The following is a 27,036-nucleotide window of genomic DNA, read 5'->3' as shown; positions in this document are numbered from 1 at the left end:
GTATGATTCCACAATGCAGTTTCGTCGGCTGCAGAAATGACCTGGTCCAATGTGTTTGCCTCATTTTTGGTGCTTCAAATACCATTTCTTCGAATGTGGTTTCTTCTTAAAGTTTATTTTAAAAAAGTAGTAACATAATTCATTTTTCCTGTTCACTAGCAAATTATTTATGACGGCGACCTGCACATTGTTCTACCGTCAACACACACCAAGAGTTCACTGCCGAGTGAGTACGGTCAAAGATGACTCCAGCGTCAAAGACATTTTACACAACACACAAGCTTCCACTTGCAATCAGTCTCTTTGATATTCTTCGTCACATCTACTAATAGTAATCAATATGCTGTCACTCTCAAAAATATAAGTAAATTAGAATAAAATAAGGCAAATTACAATTTAAAAAATTCTGACAAAAATATAAGAAAACACTTACAATTTGGTATCGACAAATCCGGTAGAAAATAACACATCTCCCAGATCCATTACAATCCTCGAAGGCCAAGATGAAGGCACCGGTGGCAACCTGATTATCCCTCGGACCCCCATGGCTGCACCGGATGAAATGAACACCTCAGCACTCTAAATTGGTGCGCAACTCGTCATTAGACTGCTGAAGAAGGTTCCTGTGGAATATAATATCCTGGACCATATTTAAGCTCTTATGGGGGCATGATGGTAACAGAAACATCCCCCAACTTGTCATAAGCAAGTAATGCCCATGACTGGGCAGAGGATGCTGTTTTTATCAAGACTGCCCAGAGCGTATTTTGGACAAGCCCTCCACCTCCCCAAACTTGTCCTCCAAATTCTCCACAAAAAACTGAGGCTTCATGGACATGAAAGATTCCCCATCAACTCTCTTACATAGAAGGTATCGGGGCTAATAAGCTTCACTATCATCCTTAGCCTGGCATTCCTCCCATGGTGTGGCCAGAGAGGGTAATGATTTGGGCTCATATTTCTTAGCATTGAAGTTAGACTTTGCCCACTTAGAGACTGCTGGCGGCAGACCACCAGCAAGGGATGACGTACTACGCTTCATGGTGTGTCATCCTCCTGATGCCACCCATTCCGACCAGAGGTCGTCCTCACGGGTGCCACCCAGCCTCAGCATGAGCCACCTGCCAGGATGGCCATTGCCGGGAGTCCCAATGTCCCAGGGAGAAGAGCATCTACTCCATGGCATACGTGGGGAGTTAACGATGCAGGCATCAGCAGAGCGATCACTGTGTTGTTAGGGTGCCATAACCAACAGGGTACAAGGCAGCCCTACCACAATGGACTAGCTATCATGCTGGATATGAGGTGCTAAGAAGTCCATGGTCATCGTCGGCACAGAAAGTGACACCGCATAGTGCATGGTGGAAAATGCACCCAGGGGGTGTCCTCACCCAAGAGATGGAGAATAAGCGGGACTGCAATGTGATGACAAGAAATTCGCAATTGGCTCGCTCTCCGGATAAATTTATAAAGCTGGAGGTCAAACCCGACAGGCGACCATCACATAAAGGCCAAAACGTGTGAGACTCCTTTTAGTCGGCTGACAGATTTCACTGGATGTTTAAAGCAGCCATCCTTGCCGATGCAACTGTTAAATGTACTCAAGTAATATGTATGATCCTTCTTGGTCTTCAATGCTCAATTAGAAAAAACACTAATGCTACAATTGTGAAAACGGTTTATGGCTCACCCATCAGGATACCAAGTGATTTTTCTCAAGAGAATGGCACAAAAAGAGATTCACACTTACGCCAATTTGTGTCACAACTGAAGCAGTATATGAATTGTCTAAAACCTGTCCAACATCCCCACAAAGCAAAAGAAAACCATTCACATGTAAGGACGTCAGCAACTCAACACGTGTTTGTAAGGGCTAAATGAATGAAGAAGGCATTAGAGCCTCCATATGAAGGCCCGTATGAAGTGATCGAAAGGAACCCAAAAATTTTTGTACTTAAAGTGAAAGACCAGATAAAAAATATTTCCACTGATCAATTAAAGCCTGTCTACCTGATGAATGAGAATAATAAACACCCTGATGGCACTCTGATTGAACTGTCAGCACAGGACCAACAACCAACTCTACAGAAGGTGAAAAACCAAGAAGAACAGCAAGATCTGCTCGTAAAATTCGATTACCAGCATGATTAGTTGAAGTCCTAAACTGACTATGCTAGTGAGAAGGGAGTAATGTGGGAACATGACAAATTACTGTTTGTATTTTTAATATACTTGAAAAGTGTTTGCCAAAATACTGTGAGTATGATAACATTATTATTCTTTGGAATAATAAAAGAAAAAAAAAAGAAATTTGTTATTCTATGCTCATTGTAATTAAAGTATCTCAGTGTGCACAATAAGAAAATAAAATATATTGAAAAAACTAGTTAAACTGAGTCCTTAATGAATGTAAATTGTAACAAATTCATTAAATGACAGATCCACAAAACTAATAAGGAATTTGATTCACACATGAAATTGAAGTGTGTGTGTGTGTGTGTGTGTGTGTGTGTGTGTGTGTGTGGAGGGGGAGGGGCACACACACACTTCAGAGAATGTGGATTTTCTACTGCCACAGGACTTTGTCCACAAGTTTTAACATTTCAGCATCTTCTTCAGTGTGCCTGTCTACAACACAATGCCTCCTCTATATGGTGATCAATAATCTATCCTTTCCAAATTGTTGTTATTTCAACTTGAAATTTCCACTGTTTGGTATTCTTTATTTCTTATTCTCCAATATTCCACTTTCAGTAAGTTTTGAATCCCCCCCCCCCGAACAATCTACGTTTTAGGTTCAGTATTGTGCCATACATGATTAGCATCAAGCAGCAACCTTATCCACCAGTAGATTATGCTTGTAATCAGAAATATGGATCTCTAGGTCACATATGCACGAAGTAGAAACTGGTGTACTTGAAAGTTTATGAAATGTGAATGTAGGGATTACAAGACACAGGAAAAGACTAATCCTTTCTCTTTGTATTAAAACTCCTCTTATAATCACCTATAATTTATGGAACTTTTTAACAATATTATGAAAAGGATTCCAACCTGGATTTTCCATTGTTTTGGGAATAATTTAAGTAAGATAGCACAAGCAAGACCTGATACACATTTCTTGCAAATCCAGTATTTTAGACCTATGTCCTTTACTGTTCAAACATAGAAAGAATTTCAATGATTTACAGGCTTGTTTTCAGTGAGAGCAGACTGCAATCTCCCTTTCTGTGAAACATGTTGTTTTCTGCAGTGCTTCCTGAAAAATCGGTGTTTATATACAGGGTGATTCAAAAAGAATACCACAACTTTAGGAATTTAAAACTCTGCAACAACAAAAGGCAGACCTAAGCACTATCTGTCGGCGAATTGAGGGAGCTATAAAGTTTCATTTAGTTGTACATTTGTTCGCTTGAGGCGCTGTTGACTAGGCGTCAGCGTCAGTTGATGCTAAGATGGCGACCGCTGAACAGAAAGCTTTTTGTGTTATTGAGTACGGCAGAAGTGAATCGACGACAGTTGTTCAGCGTGCATTTCGAACGAAGTATGGTGTTAAACCTCCTGATAGGTGGTGTATTAAACGTTGGTATAAACAGTTTACAGAGAATGGGTGTTTGTGCAAAGGGAAAAGTTCTGGACGGCCGAGAACGAGTGATGAAAATGTAGCACGCATCCAGCAAGCATTTGTTCGCAGCCCAGGAAAATCGACTCGCAGAGCTAGCAGAGAGCTGCAAATTCCACAATCAACTGTATGAAGAGTCCTACGAAAAAGGTTAGTTATGAAACCTTATCGTCTGAAATTGGTTCAAGCACTGTCTGCAGCTGATAAGATTAAAAGAATCAATTTCTGTGATTTTATCCTTGCTCAAATGGAAACAGATGAATCTTTCGTTTCAAAGATTGTGTTTAGTGATGAAGCAACTTTCCACACTAACGGGAAAGTCAACCGTCACAATGTCTGTATATGGGGCACTGAGAATCCGCGGGAAACAACTCAGTATGAACGTGACTCGCCTAAGGTGAACGTTTTCTGTGCCATTTCAGCCAATAAAGTTTTTGGTCCCTTTTTCTTCAAAGGTGCTACTGTAACTGGACTACAGTATCTGGAGATGTTAGAGAATTGGCTGTTCCCTCAGCTCGAACAAGAAGCACAACAATTCATATTTCAGCAGGATGGAGCGCCACCACATTGGCACTTATCTGTCCGTAACTACCTGAACGTCAACTACCCGAGGCGATGGATCGGCCGCCAGGCAGCCCGTGACAGAGCACTTCATCACTGGCCTCCAAGAAGCCCTGATCTTACCCCCTGCGATTTTTTCTTATGGGTGTATGTTAAGGATATGGTGTTTCGGCCACCTCTCCCAGCCACCATTGATGATTTGAAATGAGAAATAACAGCAGCTATCCAAAGTGTTACGTCTGATATGCTACAGAGAGTGTGGAACGAGTTGGAGTATCGGGCTGATATTGCTCGAGTGTCTGGAGGGGGCCATATTGAACATCTCTGAACTTGTTTTTGAGTGAAAAAGAAAACCTTTTTAAATACTCTTTGTAATAATGTATAACAGAAGGTTATATTATGTTTCTTTCATTAAATACACATTTTTAAAGTTGTGGTATTCTTTTTGAATCACCCTGTAGAACTATCAGTGTGGCACATCTTAGATAGCTGAACTGAACTGTCACTCGTGAATGTTAAAACTGTACAGCAATATTCTGTGTAGCACTATCACAACTTATTTTCCCCACAATGTCAGACTTCATGTAAAGTCAGTTGCATCACCAGGACAATTTACTTCAGGAAACTATTTCACCTCATTCTCATAGCAGGTGGGTCCCCCTCATCCTGAAGTCTGAATCATTTCCCTTGGAGAACGCTTTCCTCCCCGAGGAAGGAACTAATAGCTGCAAAAGCTAGCATAATTTCTAGTACTTTTGTGTGTGTCTGTCAGCATTACTAAAAATTCTGGCCACTGAAGGTATGTTCTGGTGAGCTTTTCCATGTAACTGATACAAATTAAAAAACCTAAGGATTTAAAAATGTTTAAGTAGCAGTTACTTGCATCCATACTCTCAATCAATATAATATATAGTCACAATATTATGAAAAGGAAATAGATGAGAGACACACAGAGTGTGTGTGTGTGTGTGTGTGTGTCTCATCTATTTTTGTCGAAGGCTTTACCGGCCGAAATCTTTGTTTGTAACAGTCTTTTTGTTGTGCCTATCTGTGACTCAGCATCTCTGCTATATGGTGAGTAGCAACTTTCCTTTTCATAATATTATTACATTCCATCCTGGATTTTCCATTGTTTGTTCACTAAAGTGAAATTAATTATTTACGTATATCATGTGATATCGTGAGCACACTATGGAATCCAATTTGCCGGACGGAGTAGCCGAGCGGTTCTAGGCGATTCAGTCTGGAACCGCGCGACCGCTACGGTTGCAGGTTCAAATCCTGCCTCGGGCATGGACGTGTGTGATGTCCTTAGGTTAGTTAGGTTTAAGTAGTTCTAAGTCAGGGTGTATACGGGGACAAGGAAAAAAATTCCCGGATTATTCCCGGATTTCTCCCGGATATCCCGTTTAAAAAATATGGTTTTTCCCTGGCAAAAATACACTTTTTCTGTGCTAAGTGACAGTAGGTTTTCCGTAGATTTTCCCTCGGAACTGTAAAACTTATCAATCCTTTTAATGGTTAATGTTTTATACAATCGCTTGGAACTTCCCAGAAAAAAAAAGAAAAGACGGGGCAAAGAAGTTTTGGAGAGACTTTTAATTAAAAAAAAAGAGAAGTTTTGAAAAGACATATACGCTGCATATTTTCATATTACGAAACTATAAATTCGAATTGCACCAAACACTGCGCGTTAGTTTCCGGAGCGTTGAAACCGAGGTTGCGATGTCCTTTTGTAAGCGAGTCATATCTCAAGCCACGAGATCTCGTCAGCCGATGACAGCAGCTATTCAGAGCATAGGACACGTGTTATAGTCAGCCAATAGCAAGATCACTGATTACATAGCACGAACTCGCAAGAGGAAAAGTTAACGGTTTACATTAATGTACACAGTACCGTATATCTACAAGAAAAGCTAAGCTTTCACATATGTTAGTCTCTAAGATTAACACGCTACAACAGACGCTACGCTTTCACATGTAATATTTATCTTTTTTGCGTGTGTTATACTTTAAGACACATCACACAAATGTGCCAGTAAATTTAAAATTATGACATAAATGTCTCGGCTCGAAATTCTTGTAAGTGGCTGGTCCTCAAACTGTTCAGTTTCGAACGCTCTGTGATTTAGATATCCATCCCACTTTCTCACACGTAACATAATTCATCTTGCGTAAAAAGAAATTTACTTTGAAAGTAACGCTTTTCTAACCACCGTTCACAATACTATCCGGAGACTGTTAGAAATAGGTTCAATTTACCGGTTGCCAGAGAGAGCCAGAAACAGGCATTATTGTGCGTGTGCAACTGCAGTGGTGTAGGAAGTCCGTATGTTCGTGTGTATAAAGCACTAAGAGAGCTTACATTACACCATAAAAGAAACAGTGCATCAGAGGATACTCCAAAGTGCATCGGAATTTCGTAAACCATACTAAAATGCATAATTCGGCTTGAAGTGCAAATTGGCTTTTTCCAGATTCACAATGAAGTAGGTCCCATCTGATATTAAGCTTTTCAGTGTGGTTTTTGGGATGTAAATTTTCTTGGAGCACCAGTACCCTACGATCTCATTTTTGGTTCTTTATTATAGCATAATGCCATATATGGCAGAAGATGATAACGTGCACTTGAAATTCAACGAACAGTTGGAACTAGCCAATGCTGTTGAATGAAACACTTCGTTTCAAATAAAATGATTGCCTCGGCGGAAAGATTAATAAAGCCAAATTTCTTTAGCAAACTTGCAAAAATAACTTCACTGTTCTGCAAGGCGATTAATGCATGACTGCTACTAACTTGGAAATAAAATAAAGTCAGAAAACTGAAATTAATAATATATTTTTGCCCTCCGTAATTATGTGAATGTATTTTAATTCACTTGATAGCTCCCGGCCACAGAAATCCGTTTTGTTTTCATTTGACGTGGGAGCTGCACACGAAGAGAAGCAGCGAAATCACTTAACGTAAACACGGGTCACGTGGAGGTTAACCCCCTCCCCACTACAACTCAGACAACTCTGTGCAAGCGTGAATCTGGCAGCTAGGGCGCGCGAGAAAAATTTTTCTCGTTTGCATCTGGCTACTTGCTGCTACTACCGATATAGCTAACAGCCAAACTTCAAGTAGCGGGAGAAGGTACTTCTCATACGCAAGTCAAATGCGCATGCGCAACAGACCGCTAGCAATTGGTCAAACAAACCTAATGTGAACAGTTGTGACGTCATGCTCATAGCAAGCAGTTTATTGTTACGAAGAATTACAGTCTGCGCCCTACGACCTTTGACATATTTTTGCTATTTGGAGACGCTTGTGCGTGCACGGTTTTTTGTTGTTGTAAATTGCATATTTCCTTTGCCACTAAAGTTTTATTTTTTTCCCCTCTCGTTTATGTTTTATTGCTGTAGTATCATTCTCCAGTAGCAGAATACAATAACATTCTTTGCTAGAGAATCAATTCTGCAGTCAAAATTACAAACATTTAACTGAAAGCTAAAACAATGAAAAATTCCCGGAATTCCGAAAAATTCCTGGGTTTTTCCCGGTTTTCTCCCGGATGAAAGAATTCCTGGGTTTTTCCCGGATTTCCCGGTTGTCCTGGGTCGTATACACCCTGTAAGTTCTACGTGACTTATGACCTCAGATGTTAAGTCCCATAGTGCTCAGAGCCATTTGAGTCCAATTTGGTGTAGGTCCAATACTGCTTTCAAAATTTTTCACGTATATCAAAAGGAACAAAGACACAGATAGCGAACAGTAAGTACTTACGACATCTTTAGTGAAGGAAACCTTTGCTTGGTTGGGATTATCTACTTGTACGGCTCGCCTCAACACAGCCACAGCATCTTCAAGTCTGTTCAGATCTGCAAGTGCAGCTGCCTGTTACATTTCATCATGTATTATTACAACTGCATATTTTTTTCATGACAGAAAGTATTTACATAATAATGACTTCTAACACACATTTTTAATTGTAGAATAATACCTTGAGGTTCCTTATCGTGATATAGTTCTGTGCACCAACATTCGATATGATCTCTGCTGTAATGTGGGGTGCATTTTGATTGAGAGCAAGAGCCGCAATAAATGTAGCAGCTCTTCTTGTCGGCTGATGACCCACTTCTTGTAAATTTTTCCATAAATCACTTGCATACTTTAAGCTGTCCTCTGAATTCTGCATACAGATATAACATTTATTTTAGAATCATGTTACACGATGACAATACACAATAATAACATTTATTTTAGAATCATGTTACAAGATGATAATACACAACATACAAAAATAACAAATTCCCAGCAGCTCTATGAATTTTCCAATTCTACTAAGTTATTCTCAGTCACAAACAGTATGACAGAAGCAGTATTGAGTCACAACTAATACCACATAGACCAATGCAGACAGCCTGTTGATTGTTGGGCAGTGCACATCTGTCTTACATAACGTGATCTCATAGTTCCAAAATATAGTACGAGCAGAGAGTGCTTGATACACATAACTCTGTAACTTAGGTAATTTGAGGCAAATGAGAATATTTTGCACTTCCACTAGTGCACTGTGGCCACTATCAAAGCAACTATCACCTCCCATGACAAGCTGTCTGGATAGCTACAAGACAAATTATAGTATGTGACACAAATGATTCGTATTGACATCTTATGTGGGCATGTAGCAATGTTACCGGATGAGGCATGCAGCACCCAGTTCGCTACTAATCACATACTCTTGTGGAAAAAACAAAAAAGATGACAATATGTAGGTTGTACTTATATGCATAAATTTATTTACAGTTATTAGTTCTAATATATAAACTTAAAAAATTGAAAAGAACAGTTCAATATCTCCTATGCTAAAAAACCTTAAAAGTTGTTATATTTCACAACAGAGATGCAAAATATTTTTGTAACATTGTAAAACATTGGCAGTTGCAATGTTGTAAAACACTGGCAGTTATTGTTTTCATTGTTAAATATTTTCATTAATAACGTGTTACACAATGGGTGACAGAATAATTTATCACTACATTTGTAGACACAATCTGAAAAAGTACACACAATGTGATATTCAATTGATGATTTGCTATCGTCTTAAATTCCCAAGTGTGTTGTAGTTACAGTAATGTGAAAACACCACTCACATCACTGTCAGAACCTAATTTTGAATTATTTTCTTCCGTAATGCTTGAGCTATCACTGCTCTCTCTCAGACCTATAATTAAATTTTCTACACTATCTTCCAAAAAGCCTTGGTTGCCTCTTGATGACACCTACAGTGTTGCTCACTACTTTCTCCTGGGCCTCTCCCGTCATTTTACTAACAGCTTCCAAAACATGAGTCTTAACTTTACAGAGACGGTGAACTGTTTGTTGCTAGCAACCGCTTATATTAATATTTGTGCCCACAGACCTTCAGCAGCATTGCACTGAGAATGGTACAGACGAAGCTGAACGATTTCATGTTCTTGTCTTTTAGCAATTTCATCAATGATGTGTGTTGGAAATTATGGTTTCATTTGTGCTACAATTTTGAGTGCTTCAGCCTTCTTCAACTAATCTCTCAGACCTACAATTCATCTTTTGAACAGCTGAATAATTTCATCTTTCCTTCTTGTCATAATTGGTGTTTTACCATGAACAACTGAATGATACAGGGCATTATCCATAATATTGCCAGACTGCCTTATGAGATTTGTCATAAGTGATGTTCCAAACCACTTGCGGGGAAACTACATTATCAACTCCCTTAATGACAATAATCCATTTTTTTCTGAACAAAAGATTAACAGATAGTTTGGAAAAAAAAGGAGGAGGAAAGGAGAGTGGAGGAGGGGGGGGGGGAGGGAGAGGGGGAGGGAGGGAGAGAGGGGGGGAGGGGACAGACAGAGAGAGAGAGAGAGAGAGAGAGAGAGAGAGAGAGAGCGCAATGTTCCTGCATGTAAAATAGTTTCTCCGCCTTTTCCAACAGGCACTGCCACTGTCTCCTTCGAGGTTCCATCAAGCTAACCTCTAAATAATGAATGACTGGACGTGTCACCTAGCCAAACAACATTTTTTAATATCTCACTCTTGCTTCTCAGCAGAAATTGGAACCACTATCCAAAAATCTGTCCTTTCCATTACTGTTTCATGTCCATTTATAAATGAGTAGGTGAAGCCCATGTCTTTTCAGCACTTTATGCTTTGAAAATTTCCTTAATTTAGAAAGGTAGTCTTTCTGAAGCAACACAAGTGGTTTGCATAATGTGGCATGTTCCATTTATTTACAAGGGAACTATCTCAGATTGAATGGCTAAAACAGAGTACAAATGCATTTTCATTATGAAGCTGTGCCTGTTCTACCACCCATCAGGGTTATTTATCTGTAACACTCCACAGTTCTGTATAATCAATGTTTGAAGGATAACAAATCTAAAGTCTTTAAAAGCACAAGTCATTGATGAAGTAATACTATGTAACAGACAGTTACAGCCAGCAGGTCCACAAAAGACAAAATGAGGTATTATCCAGAAAAAAGCTACAAACAGATGCAGTATGTTCCTGTCCATATTTTCCAAACCAGTAGGTGCTGTGTTGTAGAATTTACTTCTTTTATTCATCATTGAAGTGCAAAGGTGGAGTTTCAATGAAGTGATTAAAACACAATGGAATGGAACAGTATGCATACTTGACAATGTCAACATGTGGATATGCTACACTGTCTTCAGTGTATCTCCACTGCAGTAATCCAATATCGAAAGCCACAGTGACCACATATCACATGATGTGACGGGAATATCAATGTCATATCCAGACCTCTGCCATAAATATGTTAACATTGGTCTATACCTTGCTTCATAAAGTTGGTTATAGATAACAGTGAAAGCAGATGATAAAACATCATTCATGTAATGTGACCTGGGTTTGTCAATTTGCAAAAATACAAAATCAACAAGATCCATGCAATAGAGTTTATACTGTCTAAATAAATATACCTCCAGAGGTTGGTAGCATTTGGCTGGTTTTGGTGGCAGTATCTGTAGCATAATGTTCTTGTTAGGAAAACATTATTCTATCAGACTGTAGTCTTTGTGCCTTGACTATGAATCACAAAGTAATAGACCATTCTCACCAACATGTTCACAAAGGACCAACCTGAAAAAACTTTTCATGTGCTCCCTGGTCATTTTTCCATTTTTACTCACTTCAGTACAGAAGTTCTGTGGACACATTTCTGCTAGTTTCTTTGCAACCTGTGGGCCAAATGGCCCCTGTGTTTTCTGCAAACAAATGTAAAGCTATAGCTTGTTAGTTAATCTACCATCTATCAATACAGCCACATCTATTTTGCAACTGTGTGTGGCACTATGAACAGATTTTACCACACCAGCTGTTGATTTTTGGCATCTGTGTGATTGTGTCTGGGCAATATTGCACACATGTGCTTAACGACCTTTTTTGTCTTCAACAAACATGTTTACATATGCCTCAAATGTTTCTCCTCTCTTTCTAATAATATGGTACTTTTAATTTCTTTGTTTGCCATGACTGTAGTGATATGCCTGGATGATTGTTATCTACTTCTTTGAGGCCACTGATGAAATGCAAAGAAGTTTTAAAATTGTCCAGAGCAATGGTCCAAGCAGTTCCCACAATCTGCACTTGAATGTGCCAATAGTGGTCTACTGATCCACAGTCTCTGGCTTTGTCAAACTGCACTCTGACAGATTCATTTAAAGCCTTCAGTTTTGAAGTTTGTTTCTCTTGAAGTGGCCTGGGTCACGTTTTTTCTGTATCGCATAATTTAAAATTATCTCGCAGTTGGATTTTGAACTGATGTGACTATAACAGTTCATAAGTTTTCTGTAAGAAAATCAACATTAATTAAAATAATTCTCATAAATATTGTCCAATGTTCTTTCATCAATACACTGTAGCACACTGCTTCGTGATATTTTTGGGTTTGAAGGTGCGTATCCATGACTTCATTTAATGGTGAGAACATTCCAGAACTGTTGAAACTATCATACCCATGGGCAGTTTCTTCGCCACTGTCAGACTCAATCACTATTCCGATCCAATGTGTCAGTATGTATCTGTTAAACCCCATAGTATTTTTGCATTATGATGTCATTTTACATGTATGACCATTGCTGATCCTCCACTACAATTACATACTCATTATCCGGTGCATAAGCTCGACATACCTTTCCAAGCAGCTCAACATAGCTTTACAAGCATCAGGTTCACAATATTCACACGATTAACCACCTGCAGCTTATTCATGTTTGACATCTGTACATGTGTTTCACCATGACACACTGCAACATGCATGTTCGTACTGTCTGCACAGCTACGGCACAGTGGGGCTACTACTCTGACCTTCAGATGGCGCTGGTGGCTACACACGTAGTTATATACATGAATGATGTTGATAGCTATTCAGAAGGATACAACATTATATTTAACGCACGTTTCAATCAGTTTTACTCATTCGAACTGGGGTACTTCCCTTCCTAGAATAGTTCTATGTCAAATAGGGATTTTCTGAAAATCGTCCAAAGCTGTCATTTACTACTTCTTCTACCGCCAACTGGTTCTATAGAACTTCTTGCCACTCATCCTAAAGCATCCACCTCCCATTCCTATCTACATCCTAAAATATATTAATAAGCATCCTGGCTGTCCCTTATCAGCTAGCTTTCAAGCCCCCTATCAAAAGTATCACAGACATTTTTGATCACTTCCTTGAGCATTTCAAATCCATTTCATTCCTCTTCCATCTGGAACCTTCCTTGTTACCGACAGCCTGACCTCTCTCCACACAGATATTGCACATGGCCTCTCAGCCCAATAACATCACCTCTCCTAAAGAGAACTAAAAAGTCTACAAAAAACATTGTCTATTGTCACCCTAACCAACTTCATCCTTACCCATAATTACTTTACTTTCGAGTGCCAGGACTACAAATAAATCATGGAGCATGTCCTAGGAACCACAATGGTCCCGTCCTATGTCAACCTTTCCATGCCATGCAAGAGGCAGTTCTCAAGACCCAGAAGCTGACCACCTGGCTTGATACGGACTTATTAATGACATCTTTGTGGTTTGTACTCATGATAAGAAGAAATCCTCCACATCCAGCAACAGTTTAATTCATTTTCTCAATTCAAAATCACCTGATCCTTTTCCAGAACCAAAGCTGCCTTCCTTGTCATTGACCATCTCCACACTGTTTGCTGATGACAACTCTATCCGAGATGGCAAAGGACTTGTAACAGCAAGCAACTGGAATTAATATTGTGAGATCTTAAAGCTTTCCCAGAGTATCAAATGTTTGTATTGCTCTCTAGTGTCCAGCCAGGTGCAGTTGTCAATTAAACACAATATTTCAAAGGTATAGCTTGCTATCATCTTCAGGAGATACCAAAAGAATGGGTGTCTTTGCTACATCACACTTCCTTTATCCTCTTCATCACTCCCCACACCTTCCCTCATTAGCTGGCCATGCAACATGTGCGGTAAAGTGATAGGCAGATGCAGTTGCTGAATACTGGGCATGAACTGCAGTTTCTCTAAGTTCTTGCCAACTCTATCAGGTGCAGAAGTAGCTCTCAGCCCACAGTGTGACATCAGCTGGCTGAGCACTGGGTCTCAACCTTTCCTGACAGTGAAGCCACTGTTGCTACTGATCAGCCCATTGGCCACTTTTACTTCAAGTCACTCCAAAGAAAGTATACTGAGGGAGCTTGAGCATTTTAAGGATATATTCAAGGAGAACAGATACAGCACAAGACAATTGAACACTATGAGGAGTTTAAGACATTGGAGTATCTGCCATACTTAATGTAATATTTAATGCATTTTCCTCTTCTGGAAAGGCATCCACTATTAGCTATGGTGTCAGATGATGTGGGGCTCTGTAAAATGTGTGTCTACTATATCCCATGCAAATGCAGTAATACAATGATCAGACTGTGCTCTTGTAACCCAGTGTGGGTTGCAACATAATTATATGCTCACACTCACATCAGAGCTGATATGGGATTTAAGGTCATCCATTTCTTGGTATATGGAGCCTGTGTGCAGGAGTGAAACAGCTGAGATTTTTCAGGTCTCTGTGGTTAGAGACAGTACAGAAAGACTTCGATGTTAGGCTAAGTATGAACATATGATGATGATAGTGAAATGAGACTCGGGTTGGCTTACTGATCTCCTTTTCATTACTTCTTCCCATGTTAGCAATGAACATGCAGAAGAGCACATACACTAGTTTATAAAAACGTAGATGAGGCTTGTTAGAGTCTCCAGTCAGCTGGCAGAGCAAATGGACACCCCAGCATATAAGTTTGTTAAGATAAACAGTAACATACTGGATGAAACTAAAGACCACGAACCGTGAAAGTGCCAGAATCTGTTGCTTTAATCGAACCCTTAATTTTAAGTACACGTTAAAGTGAAAGTGACATAGGCTGTTGTTCATCTGAGGCTGAAACTCTTTTGATCACTGGAGTCGATCTCTGCCTTGGATGGTGTTTGAGTGTGTCTACATATGACATTTGGAGGTGTTTGCTTGCAGATGGGTTGTGATTCCATTGCTTTTTATCTCTAATTCGCAATCTGTGAGTGAAATCAAGCAGTGGTTTCTCAATGGACTGGTGAAAGTGGCTTGCACTACACACCCCTACCTAAGTTACAGACTTACAATTAATATTCATACTTAGATTTTTTTCTTTTTTTCCTGGCGACCTTGCATGATTCAGACATTTCAGTGCAGACTGATAAAGAAAGCTGCCAAGAGTGCAAAACACACACCAACCTCAATCATCACTCAAAATCTGCAGTTGTAGAACACTGTGTAGCTATAGGGGTCTGAATGAAATATTAACAAATGGAAGTGCAAGGGCAGATCTTGTCACTTCTCAAAAAACCATGGGACCCAGAACTAAGCCAACTGAGACCACATTGTAAGCCGAGATTTACTTCCACACATGACAGTTGCGGCAGAAGCACTGAGGGATTGTAGTTGGCATCCAGCAGTTTGCGATTCCCCCCCCCCACCCCCCCCCCCCCCACCCCACCCCCACCGCTCCGCATGACACAGTGAGCAGCCTGGTAATGGGAGAAGGGGGTGAGGAGCGATAAGAGTAGAAAGGAGGTGCGATGTAACAGACAGACGTTATATGTGTATCACCTGAGGTATGCTTCAAAACAATGTGTTCTCTAAATGATGTCCCTCCCTGGACAACTGAAAGCAATACAACAGGAATGGATAGTGTTTTAAAAAAGGCTAAGATGAACATCAACAGAAGTAAAACAATGGTAATGGAATGCAGTCAAATTATGATGATACAGACAGAATTAGATCAGGAAACAAGACACAAAGTAATTGACGAGATTTGCTATTTGGGCAGCAAAACAAGTGGTGGTAGACAAAATCGAGAGGACAAAAAGGAGACTGGCAATAGCAAGAAGAGCATTTATATAAAAAAAGAGAACTTCATTAACACAGAATATAAATGTGAGTGTTGGGATGTTTTTCTGAAGGTGTTTGCATCGACTGTAGCCTTATATGGAAGCAAAATGAGGACAATAAGCAGTTTGGAGAAGAAGAGAATGGAAGATTTTAAAATGTGATGCAACTGAACAATGTTTAAAATTACATGGGTGGATCAAATAACTAATGGAGCAATACTGAATTGAATTGGGAGGAAAAAATAAATTTGTGCCACAACTTGACTCAGAGACGGGATCGGTGGTTATGACAAATCCTGAAACATAAGGGAATAGTCATGGAAGGAAATGTGTGTGCAAAGGGAAGCTGAGGTTTGAATATACATCAATCGTTCATATTAATGTGACCACTGCCTATGTATGATGACAATGTACAATAATCACTCACAGAGAGCAGGCAGCAGCACTAGTAGTGGAGGGTGTTTAAAGCATGTCGGGGGCAGAGAAGGGTGTAAACAGAATGATTTATCTGAAGTCCAAATGGGCATGATCACTGGTTTTGCTGACCTCTGTTCATTGGAATTTGCATGCCCATATCGCAACTGGATGCCCACTGAATGACAACAGGTGACCACCTCATATACATCACATTTTACGCTCCATCAGACTGCTACTGGTGTGTAATGCGTGAAACGTCTGAAAGTAAACACCCAGTCTGGCAGAGCAAGCATTATGGCACGGGGAATGTTTTTGTGGCATACCCTGGAAGATCTTGTCATTCTGGAAGACACAATGGATCAACACAAGTACGCATCTATCGCTGGGGACCATGACCACCCCTAGATGCTGTTTGTTTTTCCTCGGCACCATGGCATCTACCAGCAGGACAATGCAATGTGTCACACAGTTCACAGTGTACATGCATGATTTGAAGAGCACCAGGATGAGTTTACCATACTCCCGTGGCCACCAAACTCTCTGGATTTAAACTTAATTGAGAATCCTGTGGGATCACCTCGAATGGGCTGTCCACACCATAGATCCACAACCAAGAATCCTAGCACAGCTGGCCATGGCATTGGAGTTGGCATGGCTCCACATCCCAGTTGGTACTTTCCAGTATCTCTCTCACAATCTTCCTGCACGCCCTGCCACAGTCCGTACATGAAAAGGTGGTTATTTAGGCTTTCAACAGGTGATCACATTAATGAGACTGTACACTGTAGTAAGCAGATTCGAACTGATGTAGGTTGCAGTAGTCACACCGAGATGGACAGGCTTGCACAGGGTAGACTAGCACAGAGAGCTGCATCAAACCACTCACTACAAAGTACTTTTGAATTGTTGTCATTGTTTTATAGTTACACTCTTGTCAGTCATGATACCAAGTCTAAATTGAATAATTATAAAACACTGAAAAATGCACTGTAAAAATATGTCCTTCAAAACATAAAATTAGCTCACCAATTTGTAGCAAGCTGCCATAGTTAATACAACAACATTTTTTGGAAATCTTGCATTCTGAATTTGTTTGTCTTTAATCATTTCAAATACAGTTAGCATATCTTGGTATTTCTCATTCTTGTAGAGGAGGTCCAAAAGTAACTGATATGATATTAACTGATCAAAAATCCCATCAAGAGCAGAGTCTTTGAATGCCTAGAAACAAACAGAAAAATTAAAAGACCATGGAAAACTAACAAACATTATTTTAAGAAAAACAAGTAACGTCAAATACAAATAAGTATGGTCACTGGCTACTCCTCTCTTCTAAAACTGAAGTTAAAAACTTGTAAATTTTACAAATTGTACAGTATGTGCATATAAAGCAATTAGTGTCTTAATGAGTTATATTTGTAGGAATGAGAGAGACATCAGACACTACTGTCCAATGCAGATGCCGTGAACTAAATGTCACGGAACTTTGTGAGATCACAGCCCCTTGTACTATGACATGGACAATATTATTCACATGAGCACTTTTAACAGGGCATAATTTTACATTTAAAATAGCCAAGAATTTTCATTAATATTGCACTAAGTTCTAGCAAGTTTTGAAATTTTTTGTTGCCAAGCTGATTACAGGTATTGAGTATCACACACAAGATGAACTATCAAATGAATCCCAGTGTTGAACTATTTCATGTTGTGGAGGGTGATTCAAAAATCCCTTGACATTTCCTTGAAATATTTAAAGAAAGTACAGCCACTGTTTCGGCTCGACTGAGGGGGATGACTTACCAAGAGGTCCGACAGGATTTCCTAAGGAAGTTTAGAAAGACAGGTCCATCTGGGCAAACTATCAGGGATTTAGTAAAAAAGTTCAAAAGATTGGGAAGTGTTGCTGAGGGAGTAAATTCCAGGTGGCCAGTAACATCACTAGAGCCTATAGACATTGTACAGAATGCTACCAACTGCAGTCCAACCACCCCAACATGATGGCTCAGTAGGAAGCTAAATGTTCTGCAAACAACTGTGTGGCAGACACTGAGATTCACGTTGAATAAACAGGCGTACAACATCCAAATTATGCACCACCTTGACCATAAAGACACTGCTGCTCGTGTTGCCATTCATGGCGAGAGACCTTCTACAATCACAAAGGATGAAAATCTCATGGAAAACTTTCTGTTCAGTGATGAGTCCACAATACACACATGTGGCAAGGTGAATAGGCACAACTGTCACATTTGGGTGTACAATAACAGACATAATTTATCTAGATATGCTTCAACAGTAAGAAGTCTGTTCAAAAAATTATGGAACATTCATAATTTTGCGCCATTGGTATGTTGGAGCAAAATGCGGTTGGCATCCCTGCACATGCCTGTGTTTAACATGTAACTGCTGGAAGTTTCATTGTTGTATGTCTGTTACTTACTGTTCAGTGCTGCACTGAGTAGAACGTTGGGTTGCATATCTTGCGAATTTCGAGATGGCAGAGTTAAGAGGGACAACACATCTGCTTTAAATTTTGCGTGAAACTCAAGAAAACCTCACACAGGCACACCAAATGATGCAGGAAGCCTACAGTGATGAGTGCTTAAGCTATACTCAGTGTTACGAATGGTTCACACAGTTTAAAAATGGCCTTACAGAAGTGAAAGATGATCACCGTTCAGGACACCCTTCGACACTCATGTCAGGAACATCAACTAAATGGTGCTTGCCATTCGAAGACCAAGTGTCCAAAAGATTGCAGAAGACTGTAACATTTCAGTTGGATCATGTCATGAAATCCTGACATAGCATCATAGAATGCACAGTGTTGCTGCCAAGTTTCTCCCATGGCTCATGAGTCAAGACCAAAAAAACCTCACCTCACAATCTGTGAAGAGCTTTTGGATCAGGCAAATGAGAATGAGATATTCCTTCTCATGGGTGGTGAGACATGGGTCTAAGGTTATGATGTTGAGAGCAATGTTCAATCTTCACAATGGGTCGGGAAATGTTCTCCAAGACCAAAAAAAGGTCGTCAGGTCAGGTCAAATGTCAAAGCCATGCTGATAGTGTTTTCTTTGACTTTGAAGGATTAGTTCAGCTTGAATTTGTACCACAAGGACAAACTGTTAATTGAAGTTACTATCGGGACGTGTTACGACACTTGTGTGAAAATGCAATAAGGAAATGGCCTGAAATGTGGCAAGACAATTCATGGTTCTTGCATCACGATAATGCACCTGCACATACATCCCTGTTGACGCATGACTATTGCACAAAAAACAAAATCACTCTGCTGCCTCATCCTATATACTCTCCACACCTGGCTCCTGTGGACTTTCTGTTATTTCCAAAGTTGAAAAACCTGTTGAAATGGCTAAGATTTGCAACAACAGATGAGAAAAAGAAAATTCACAGATGGTACTTCACATGATCCAACAGAAGGCATCCCAACACTACTTTCAGAAGTGGGAATGACATTGGAAGTGGTATATCAATTGTGGAGGAGAGTATTTTGAAGGAGACCTTGCATAATAAGTAAAAGGTAAGCGTATAAAAATATTGTGGACAAAGTTCCGGAATTTTTTGAACAGAACTCATATCTGGAACCACAACTCTAACAGGATAGGATAAAAGACTTGTTTTCCAACAAAATGGCACACCTCCACACTTAGCAACTGTCATTTGGGATTACTTGCACGAAACATTTTCTGGTAGATGGATTGGCCACACATCACCTAGTTCAGCTCTCCTGACCTGATGCCTTTGGACTTGTTTGGGGTTTTTTTATGATGTCAAAGGTGTACCACGTAAAGATTAATAGCTTAGGCCAGTTGATACAGTGAATAACCATTGCAGCAAGAGTAATAACACAAGACATGTAATCAGGCAGTAGTAGCTGACTGAGACAGACGCAGCAACAGGGAAGTAATCAATTTTCGTTTGCATCGGAAAGTAAACCAATTTTGTGACTTATTAAAACTTCCCAATCAGGGGCAAATTATTTAGTTTTACCTGACTGCTTTGAATACCTGCGTATTACTAGACACAGTTCAAGCATTTTCGTAAGGGTCTACAGAAGAGCTGCGCAGCACGTGCCAACAGTCCATTTATCTGCATAGTTTAGTTTTCCACGGCCTTTAGTATGGACAGGGACTGCGATTGTTGTGTGTGGATGTGAGCCGAATAGGTGACACTTCGCTCTCAGCTTCAGGCTGTGATGGCTTCGGTTACACAACTTGAAGATGCAGTGGATGGGCACCACTATTGTGGGCTGGCCGTGGGGACCCAACGGACGTCCAGCGCGTCAGAGTCCTCTGATAGGTCCTCACCGGTGGACAACCCAGTTGCTGCTCGCACTGAGGCTGACCCTTCACCTGTGGTCGAGTGGGAGGTCGCCCCAGGCGGCGAAAGACTTCCCAGGCAGCTGCACATAAGGCGACAGTGTCAGCCACAGAGAGCACCTGGAACTTGTTTGTCAGACAAACCAGGGAGCCAGTTTGTCTGACAAACAGGTTCCAGTTGCTCTCTGTGGCTGAAACTGTCACTGAGCCGGATGCTGTCGCCTGTCCTGTTTCAGAGGAAACCACTCAGCCTGCAAGATCCGGGCAATCACAGAGAGTGGGATTATTGGTAGTTGGGAGCTCCAATGTTAGGCACGTTATGTGGCCCCTTAGGAACTTGGCTGACAAGGAGGGTAAGAAATCCAATGTGCACTCCATGTGCATACCGGTTGGAGTCATTCCAGATGTGAAAAGGGTCTTCCTGGATGCCATGAAGAGCACAGGGTGCAGCCAACTGTAGGTGGTGGCTCACGTCAGTACCAATGATGTGAGTCACTTTGGATTAGAAGAGATTCTCTCTGGTTTCGAGCGGCTAACAGAAGTGGTAAAGACTGCCAGTCTTGCTTGCAAGACGAAAGGAGAGCTGATCATTTTCAGCATACCGATTGTGGACCTCTGGTACAGAGCCGAGTGGAGGGTCTGAATCAGGGGCTCAGACGGTTCTGCGACGGTGTAGGCTGTAGATTCCTCGACTTGCGCCAAAGGGTGGTTGGGTTTTGGGTTCCACTGAATAGGTCAGGGGTCCACTATATGCAGGAGGTAGCTACACACATAGCAGGGGCTGTGTGGCGTGGACTGGGCGGTTTTTTAGGTTAGGGGGTCTTGGGAAAACACAAGAAGGGCTTCAGTCACAAAGAGTGCGGGCTGAACACAGAAAAAACGTAAATACAGGAACCATTGGTATAACAGTAGTAAATTGTCATAGTTGTGTTGGGAAAGTACCAAAGCTCCAAGCGCTAATAGAAAGCACTGACGCTCAAATCATTATAGGCACTGAATGCTGGCTAAAGCCGGATATAATCTGAGCTGAAATTTTTGTGAAGAACCTAATGGTGTTCCGAAAGGATAGGCTAAACATGGTTGGCGGTGGCGTGTTTATTGTTATCAGAAATAGTTTAACTTGTGGCAAAATTGAAGTAGATACTTTCTGTGAGTTAGTATGGGCAGAGGTCGTTGTTGGCAACCGGAATAAAATAATAATTGGATCCTTTTACCGACCTCCCAATTCAGATGATACAATTGCTGAAAGGTTCAAAGAAAACTTGAGTCTGATTTCAAACACATGCCCGACTCATACGTTGATAGTTGGTGGTGACTTTAATTTACTCTCGATATGTTGGCAAAAATACATATTTAATTCCAGAGGTACACATAAAATATCATACAAAATTGTGCTAAACGCATTCTCTGAAAATTATTTCGAGCAGTTAGTTCATGAGCCCACACGAATAGTAAACGGTTGTGAAAACACTCTTGACCTCTTAAAAGCAACAAATAATCCTGAGTTAATAACAAACATCAAAACCGACTCAGGGATTAGTGAACACAGGGTTGTCGTAGCGAGATTAAATAATGTAATCAACCAAACCCTCGAAAAATAAGCGAAAAATATACCTATTCAAAAAAGCAGATAAAAATTCACTTGAAGCCTTCCTGAGACACAATCTCCATTCATTCCAAATTTATATTATAAGCGTAGACTAGATGTGGCTTAAATTCAAAGAAATAGTATCGGCAGCAATTGAGAGTTTTATACCAAATAAAATAACAAACGATGGTGCTGATCCTTCTTGGTACACAAAACGGGTTAGAACAATGTTGAGAAACAACGAAACGAACATGCTAAATTTAAACAGACGCAAAATACTCAACATTGGCGATCTTTTACAGAAGCTCGAAATTTAGCGTGGACCTCAATGCCTATAACAGTTTCCACAGCAAAACTTTGTCTCGAAACCTGGCAGAAATCCGAAGAGATTCTGGTCGTATGTGAAGTATGTTAGCGGCAAGAAACAATCAATGCCTTCTCTGCACAATAACAATGGAGATACTCTCGAAGACAGTGCTGCCAAAGCAGAGTTACTAAACAGAGCCTTCCGAAATGCCTTCACAACAGAAGACGAAGTAAATATTCCAGAATTTGAATCGAGAACAGCTGCCAACATGAGTAACGTAGAAGTAAATATCCTTGGAAGAGTGAAGCAACTTAAATCACTTAATAAAAGCAAGTCTTCTGTGCCAGACTGTATACCAATTAGGTTCCTTTTGGAGTATGCTGATGTATTAGCTGCATACTTAACAATCATATACAACCGTTCGCTCGACGAAAAATCCATACCCAAAGACTGGAAAGTTGCACAGGTCACACAAATATTCAAGAAAGGTAGTTAGTAGGAGTAATCCACTAAATTACAGGCCCATATCATTAACGTTGATATGCAGCAGGATTTTAGAACATATATTGTGTTCGAACATTATGAATTACCTCGAAGAAAATGGGCTATTGACACACAGTCAAAATGGGTTTAGAAAATGTCGTTCATGTGAAACACAACTATCTCTTTATTCACATGAAGTGATGAGTGCTATTGACAAGGAATTTCAGATCGATTCCATATTTCTGGATTTCTGGAAGGCTTTTGACACTGTAACACAGAAGCGGCTCATAGTGAAATTGCGTGCTTATGGAATATTGTCTCAGTTATGTCACTGGATTTGTGATTTCCTGTCAGAGAGTTCACAATTCACAGTAACTGACAGAAAGTCATAGAATAAAACAGAAGTGATTTCTGGCATTACCCAAAGTAGTGTTATAGGCCCTTTGCTGTTCCTTGTTTGTATAAACGATTTTGGAGACAATCTGAGCTACCGTATTCGGTTGTTTGCAGATGACGCTGTCGTTTATCGACTAATAAAGTCATCAGAAGACCAAAACAAACTGCAAAATGATTTGGAAAAGATATCTGAATGGTGCAAAAAGTGGCAGTTGACCCTAAATAACGAAAAGTGTGAGGTCATCCACATGAGTGCTAAAAGGAACTCGTTAAATTTCGGTTACATGATAAATCAGTCTAATCTAAAAGCCGTAAATTCAACTAAATACCTAGGAATTACAATAACAAACTACTTAAATTGGAAGGAACACACAGAAAATGTTGTGGGGAAGGCTAACCAATGACTGAGTTTTATTGGTAGGACACTTAGAAAATGTAACATACCTACTAAGGAGACTGCCTACATTATGCTTGTCTGTCCTCTTTTAGAATACTGCTGCGCGGTGTGGGATCCTTACCAGACAGGGCTGACAGAGTACATCAAAAAAGTTCAAAGAAAGGCAGCACATTTTGTATTATCGCAAAATATGGGAGAGAGTGTCACAGAAATGATACAGGATCTGGGCTGGACATCATTAAAAGAAAGGCGTTTTCCGTTGCGACAGAATCTTATCAGGAAATTCCAATCACCAACTTTCTCCTCCGAATGCAAAAATATTTTGTTGACACCGACCTACATAAGGAGGAATGATCACCAAGATAAAATAAGGGAAATCAGAGCTCGTACGGAAAGATACAGGTGTTCATTCTTTCCGCGCGCTATACGAGATTGGAATAATAGAAAATTGTGAAGGTGGTTTGATGAACCCTCTGCCAGGCACTTAAATGTGATTTGCAGAGTATCGATGTAGGTGTAGATGTAGACTGTTTCGTGCCACACAAAGAGACGGAAGCTATACGAACATTTGCAGGGTCACCACATTCAAATGTATTGATGTACGTTCTCCATGTGGTGTGTAATGAAGCTATAATTTCCATTTTGTGAATAAACATTTGTTCACCAAAAATGTCAAGGGACTTTTGAATCACCCTGAATTTGATTATGAGATTTGCATGCAATAAAAAATAGTATGAATCCTGATAAGACACTCAGTTTAAAATGATTCCTGCTGGTAATCACTGTTTATCACTTACGTACCAGGTTATGGAAAATGATTACCATTTCTAGACATAAGTGTTTTGCTTTATTATCCCTTTGAAGGAGTGAAGTAAGTATGTGCGACTTTCTGAATTTTATTCATTAGTGTGATATCATGTCAATGTGACTATGAAGGCAAGGGAGCACAATGGAACAGCTGACCAGGAGGATAAGAAGATGTGCGTGCATATAGAAAGTTTAAAGCTGCCCTTTTTTTGGGAGTTGGAGGGTGAGGGTGATAAGTGTTATAAACCTATATAAAGACATTAGAACAGGAAGGAGCCCATTAGAGATGTAACACAAAGGAAATTGAATTGACCATGTGCTTTTCAAAGGAATCAGCCTTAAGTGATTTAGGGAAATCATGGGAAACTTAAATCTAGATGGCTGAATGGGTATTTTACTCCCACTCCTAAAAAATGTGGGTCCACTTGGTTACAGGGTAACAAAACAGATAAGTAAAATTAAACCTAAGCATAAGCCAGAAATCTTGAGTGCACTCCTCTCAACTCACAATAAATATTTAAGTAAATCTTTACCGTTATAATTGCTGGTACTGCAACAGAAATGGTCACAATGCAGAACCAATCGTAAGATAGGGACCTGTAGGTTCCAGTGTAACTTTGGAATGTTTCAAGAAATTTCAATTGAATTTGATGTATATATATGCTTTACTATCTCCAGAAAAATATACTGTAGTGAAAATACACACTGTATGGGTTGAGATGAGGGGTGGGTGGTGGGAATGAGTGACATGTAAAAATAAGTGTAATGGCGAAATATCTACATAAATTGCCAACATAATTACACATATGCCTTACAGTGTGTAGAAGGGGGTAGAACACTCTTCACACACTAAAGGACAGTGGTCGCTATGAGAAGGTGGAAACATTTAACAATAATTTTAAAAAGTGAGCAATATCAGAAATGAATATCTAGTTTTTGGGGTCACTACATTGATTTATAAGAATCCTGAAGACAGAACTTGGGCAAAGTATGTGACCAGAGTTTTCCAAGGCACATGTTTCACTGGGTGAAATGGAATCAGTACCTCATCCACCGGGACCATTGGTTTGTTGGTGTCATGGGAAGAAACAGTTCAGTAAACTGTTTGTGAATTAAGTGAGCGCAGCACCATCTGCCTGTAAAGCATCTGGTAAGGTTAACTGCAAATTTGGATAAGTCCTGCTTCCCTTTGGAGATGCATTGTCTGAAGATGCCATGACTACAGAGGAGGGACTTTTCATATGTAATGGGTGACAGCATCTCAAAGTGGACGAACTGTTGGTGGTCAGTGCACCTGTTATGGACAAGGGTATTTATGTAGTAACTAAAGAGGTGGACACCAGCATCCAAGAAGGTACCTGAGAAAAGCCAGATGAAGAGGATTGGGGATAGGCAGTGTCACTCTACAGGAGAGACCAAACACTGTAGACAAAGGTTTGAAGGTTTTTAAAGACTTCTCTAAGTGGCCTGTGAGCGGGTTGATTCAGGAGGTGCCACACATTTATTCATGGCAGTTTCAGGGATTTGTTTCTTGCAAAGGAGAAATAATGATGAATAAGAATTTGGCTGATCATGCAGATTAGGAAGGACATCATTGGGAAAGATTCCATTGCAGTAAAGCCACATCCGTAGGGTTTTTGGTGTAAAGGGGTATTACATCTACGACGACATAAACAGAGGAAAGGTGGTAACGAAAGTGATTAGTGTCTCACATCCATAACAGAAGATTGTGGATAGTTTGTTGAGGATGGCAGCGAAGAAGAGTGAAGGATCTTCTTGTGAGAACAGTGTTATGAGCCTTGACTAAGTGACCAGTTGGGAAATAAGCGAAGCAGAGTTTGTGCAATAAAGGGAGCAAATTAAAGGTGGGTGTACAGAGTTCTTTCTAGTAGGATAACTAATTGTGTTAGGACTGTTTTTTAGGACATGAGTAGCTGTCAGCTATTGGACTCGTTGGGAAGGGAACTCGGAAAGGAAGGTGAAGCAAGTTTTGCATGTGAGAATTATTTCAAAGACAAATCTGCATTGACAGTGGTCTTGTATACTGTCTATACATTCTATGAAAAAAAGAGGACCATGAAGGACTTACCCAAATTTGATGGAAATCGGACTCTCTATTCCAGAGAAAGAGCTTCACAAATTGAGCAACTAAATGACATGTTGGTCCACCTTTTGCCCTTATGCAAGTAGTTATTTGGCTTGCCACTGATTGAAAGAGAATTGTTTGATTTCCTCCTGAAGAGTATCGTGTCAAATTCTGCCCAATTAGTTTGTTAGATCATCAAAATCCTGAGCTGACTGGAGGGCACTACACCATAATGCTCTAAATGTTTTCAATTTGGGAGAGATCAGGCAATCTTGCTGGCCAAGGAAGGGTTTGGCACGCAGGAAAACAAACAATAGAAACACTCGCCATGTATGGGCAGGCATTATAATGCTGAATTGTAAGCCCAGAGTAGCTTTTCATGAAGGCCAACAAAATGAAGTACACAATATCATTGAGACACCACTGTGCACTGATCATTGTGGCTCAGTTCAAAGTGGGACTTGTCACTGAAGACAATTCTGCTCCAGTCAAGAAGATTCCAGAATGAAGACATGTCTGGTGACACCCCAGACAGCAGTGGTATACCAATCTCACTGTCACTCGCCATACAGCCCA

General features: G+C 40.2%; 1 protein-coding gene across 2 annotated transcripts in view; it reads right to left on the bottom strand.

The window, feature by feature from the left end:
* LOC126188234 (pentatricopeptide repeat-containing protein 2, mitochondrial-like) overlaps positions 1 to 27,036 on the bottom strand; it is a 69,096-nt gene that overhangs the window by 15,294 nt on the left and 26,766 nt on the right. For both annotated transcript variants that reach the window (XM_049929791.1, XM_049929790.1), the window contains exons 4-6: positions 17,077 to 17,271; positions 8,167 to 8,355; positions 7,950 to 8,060 (exon numbers count right to left, since the gene is read on the bottom strand). In XM_049929791.1, coding sequence (XP_049785748.1) covers positions 7,950 to 8,060; positions 8,167 to 8,355; positions 17,077 to 17,271 — 495 coding nt within the window. The remainder of the gene's footprint in view (positions 1 to 7,949; positions 8,061 to 8,166; positions 8,356 to 17,076; positions 17,272 to 27,036) is intronic.

The sequence above is a fragment of the Schistocerca cancellata genome, chromosome 5 (assembly GCF_023864275.1).
Source record: "Schistocerca cancellata isolate TAMUIC-IGC-003103 chromosome 5, iqSchCanc2.1, whole genome shotgun sequence".
Taxonomy (NCBI): domain Eukaryota; kingdom Metazoa; phylum Arthropoda; class Insecta; order Orthoptera; family Acrididae; genus Schistocerca; species Schistocerca cancellata.
The sequence above is the reverse complement of the archived record's forward strand: the minus strand, read 5'-3'. Positions and strand labels throughout refer to the sequence as shown.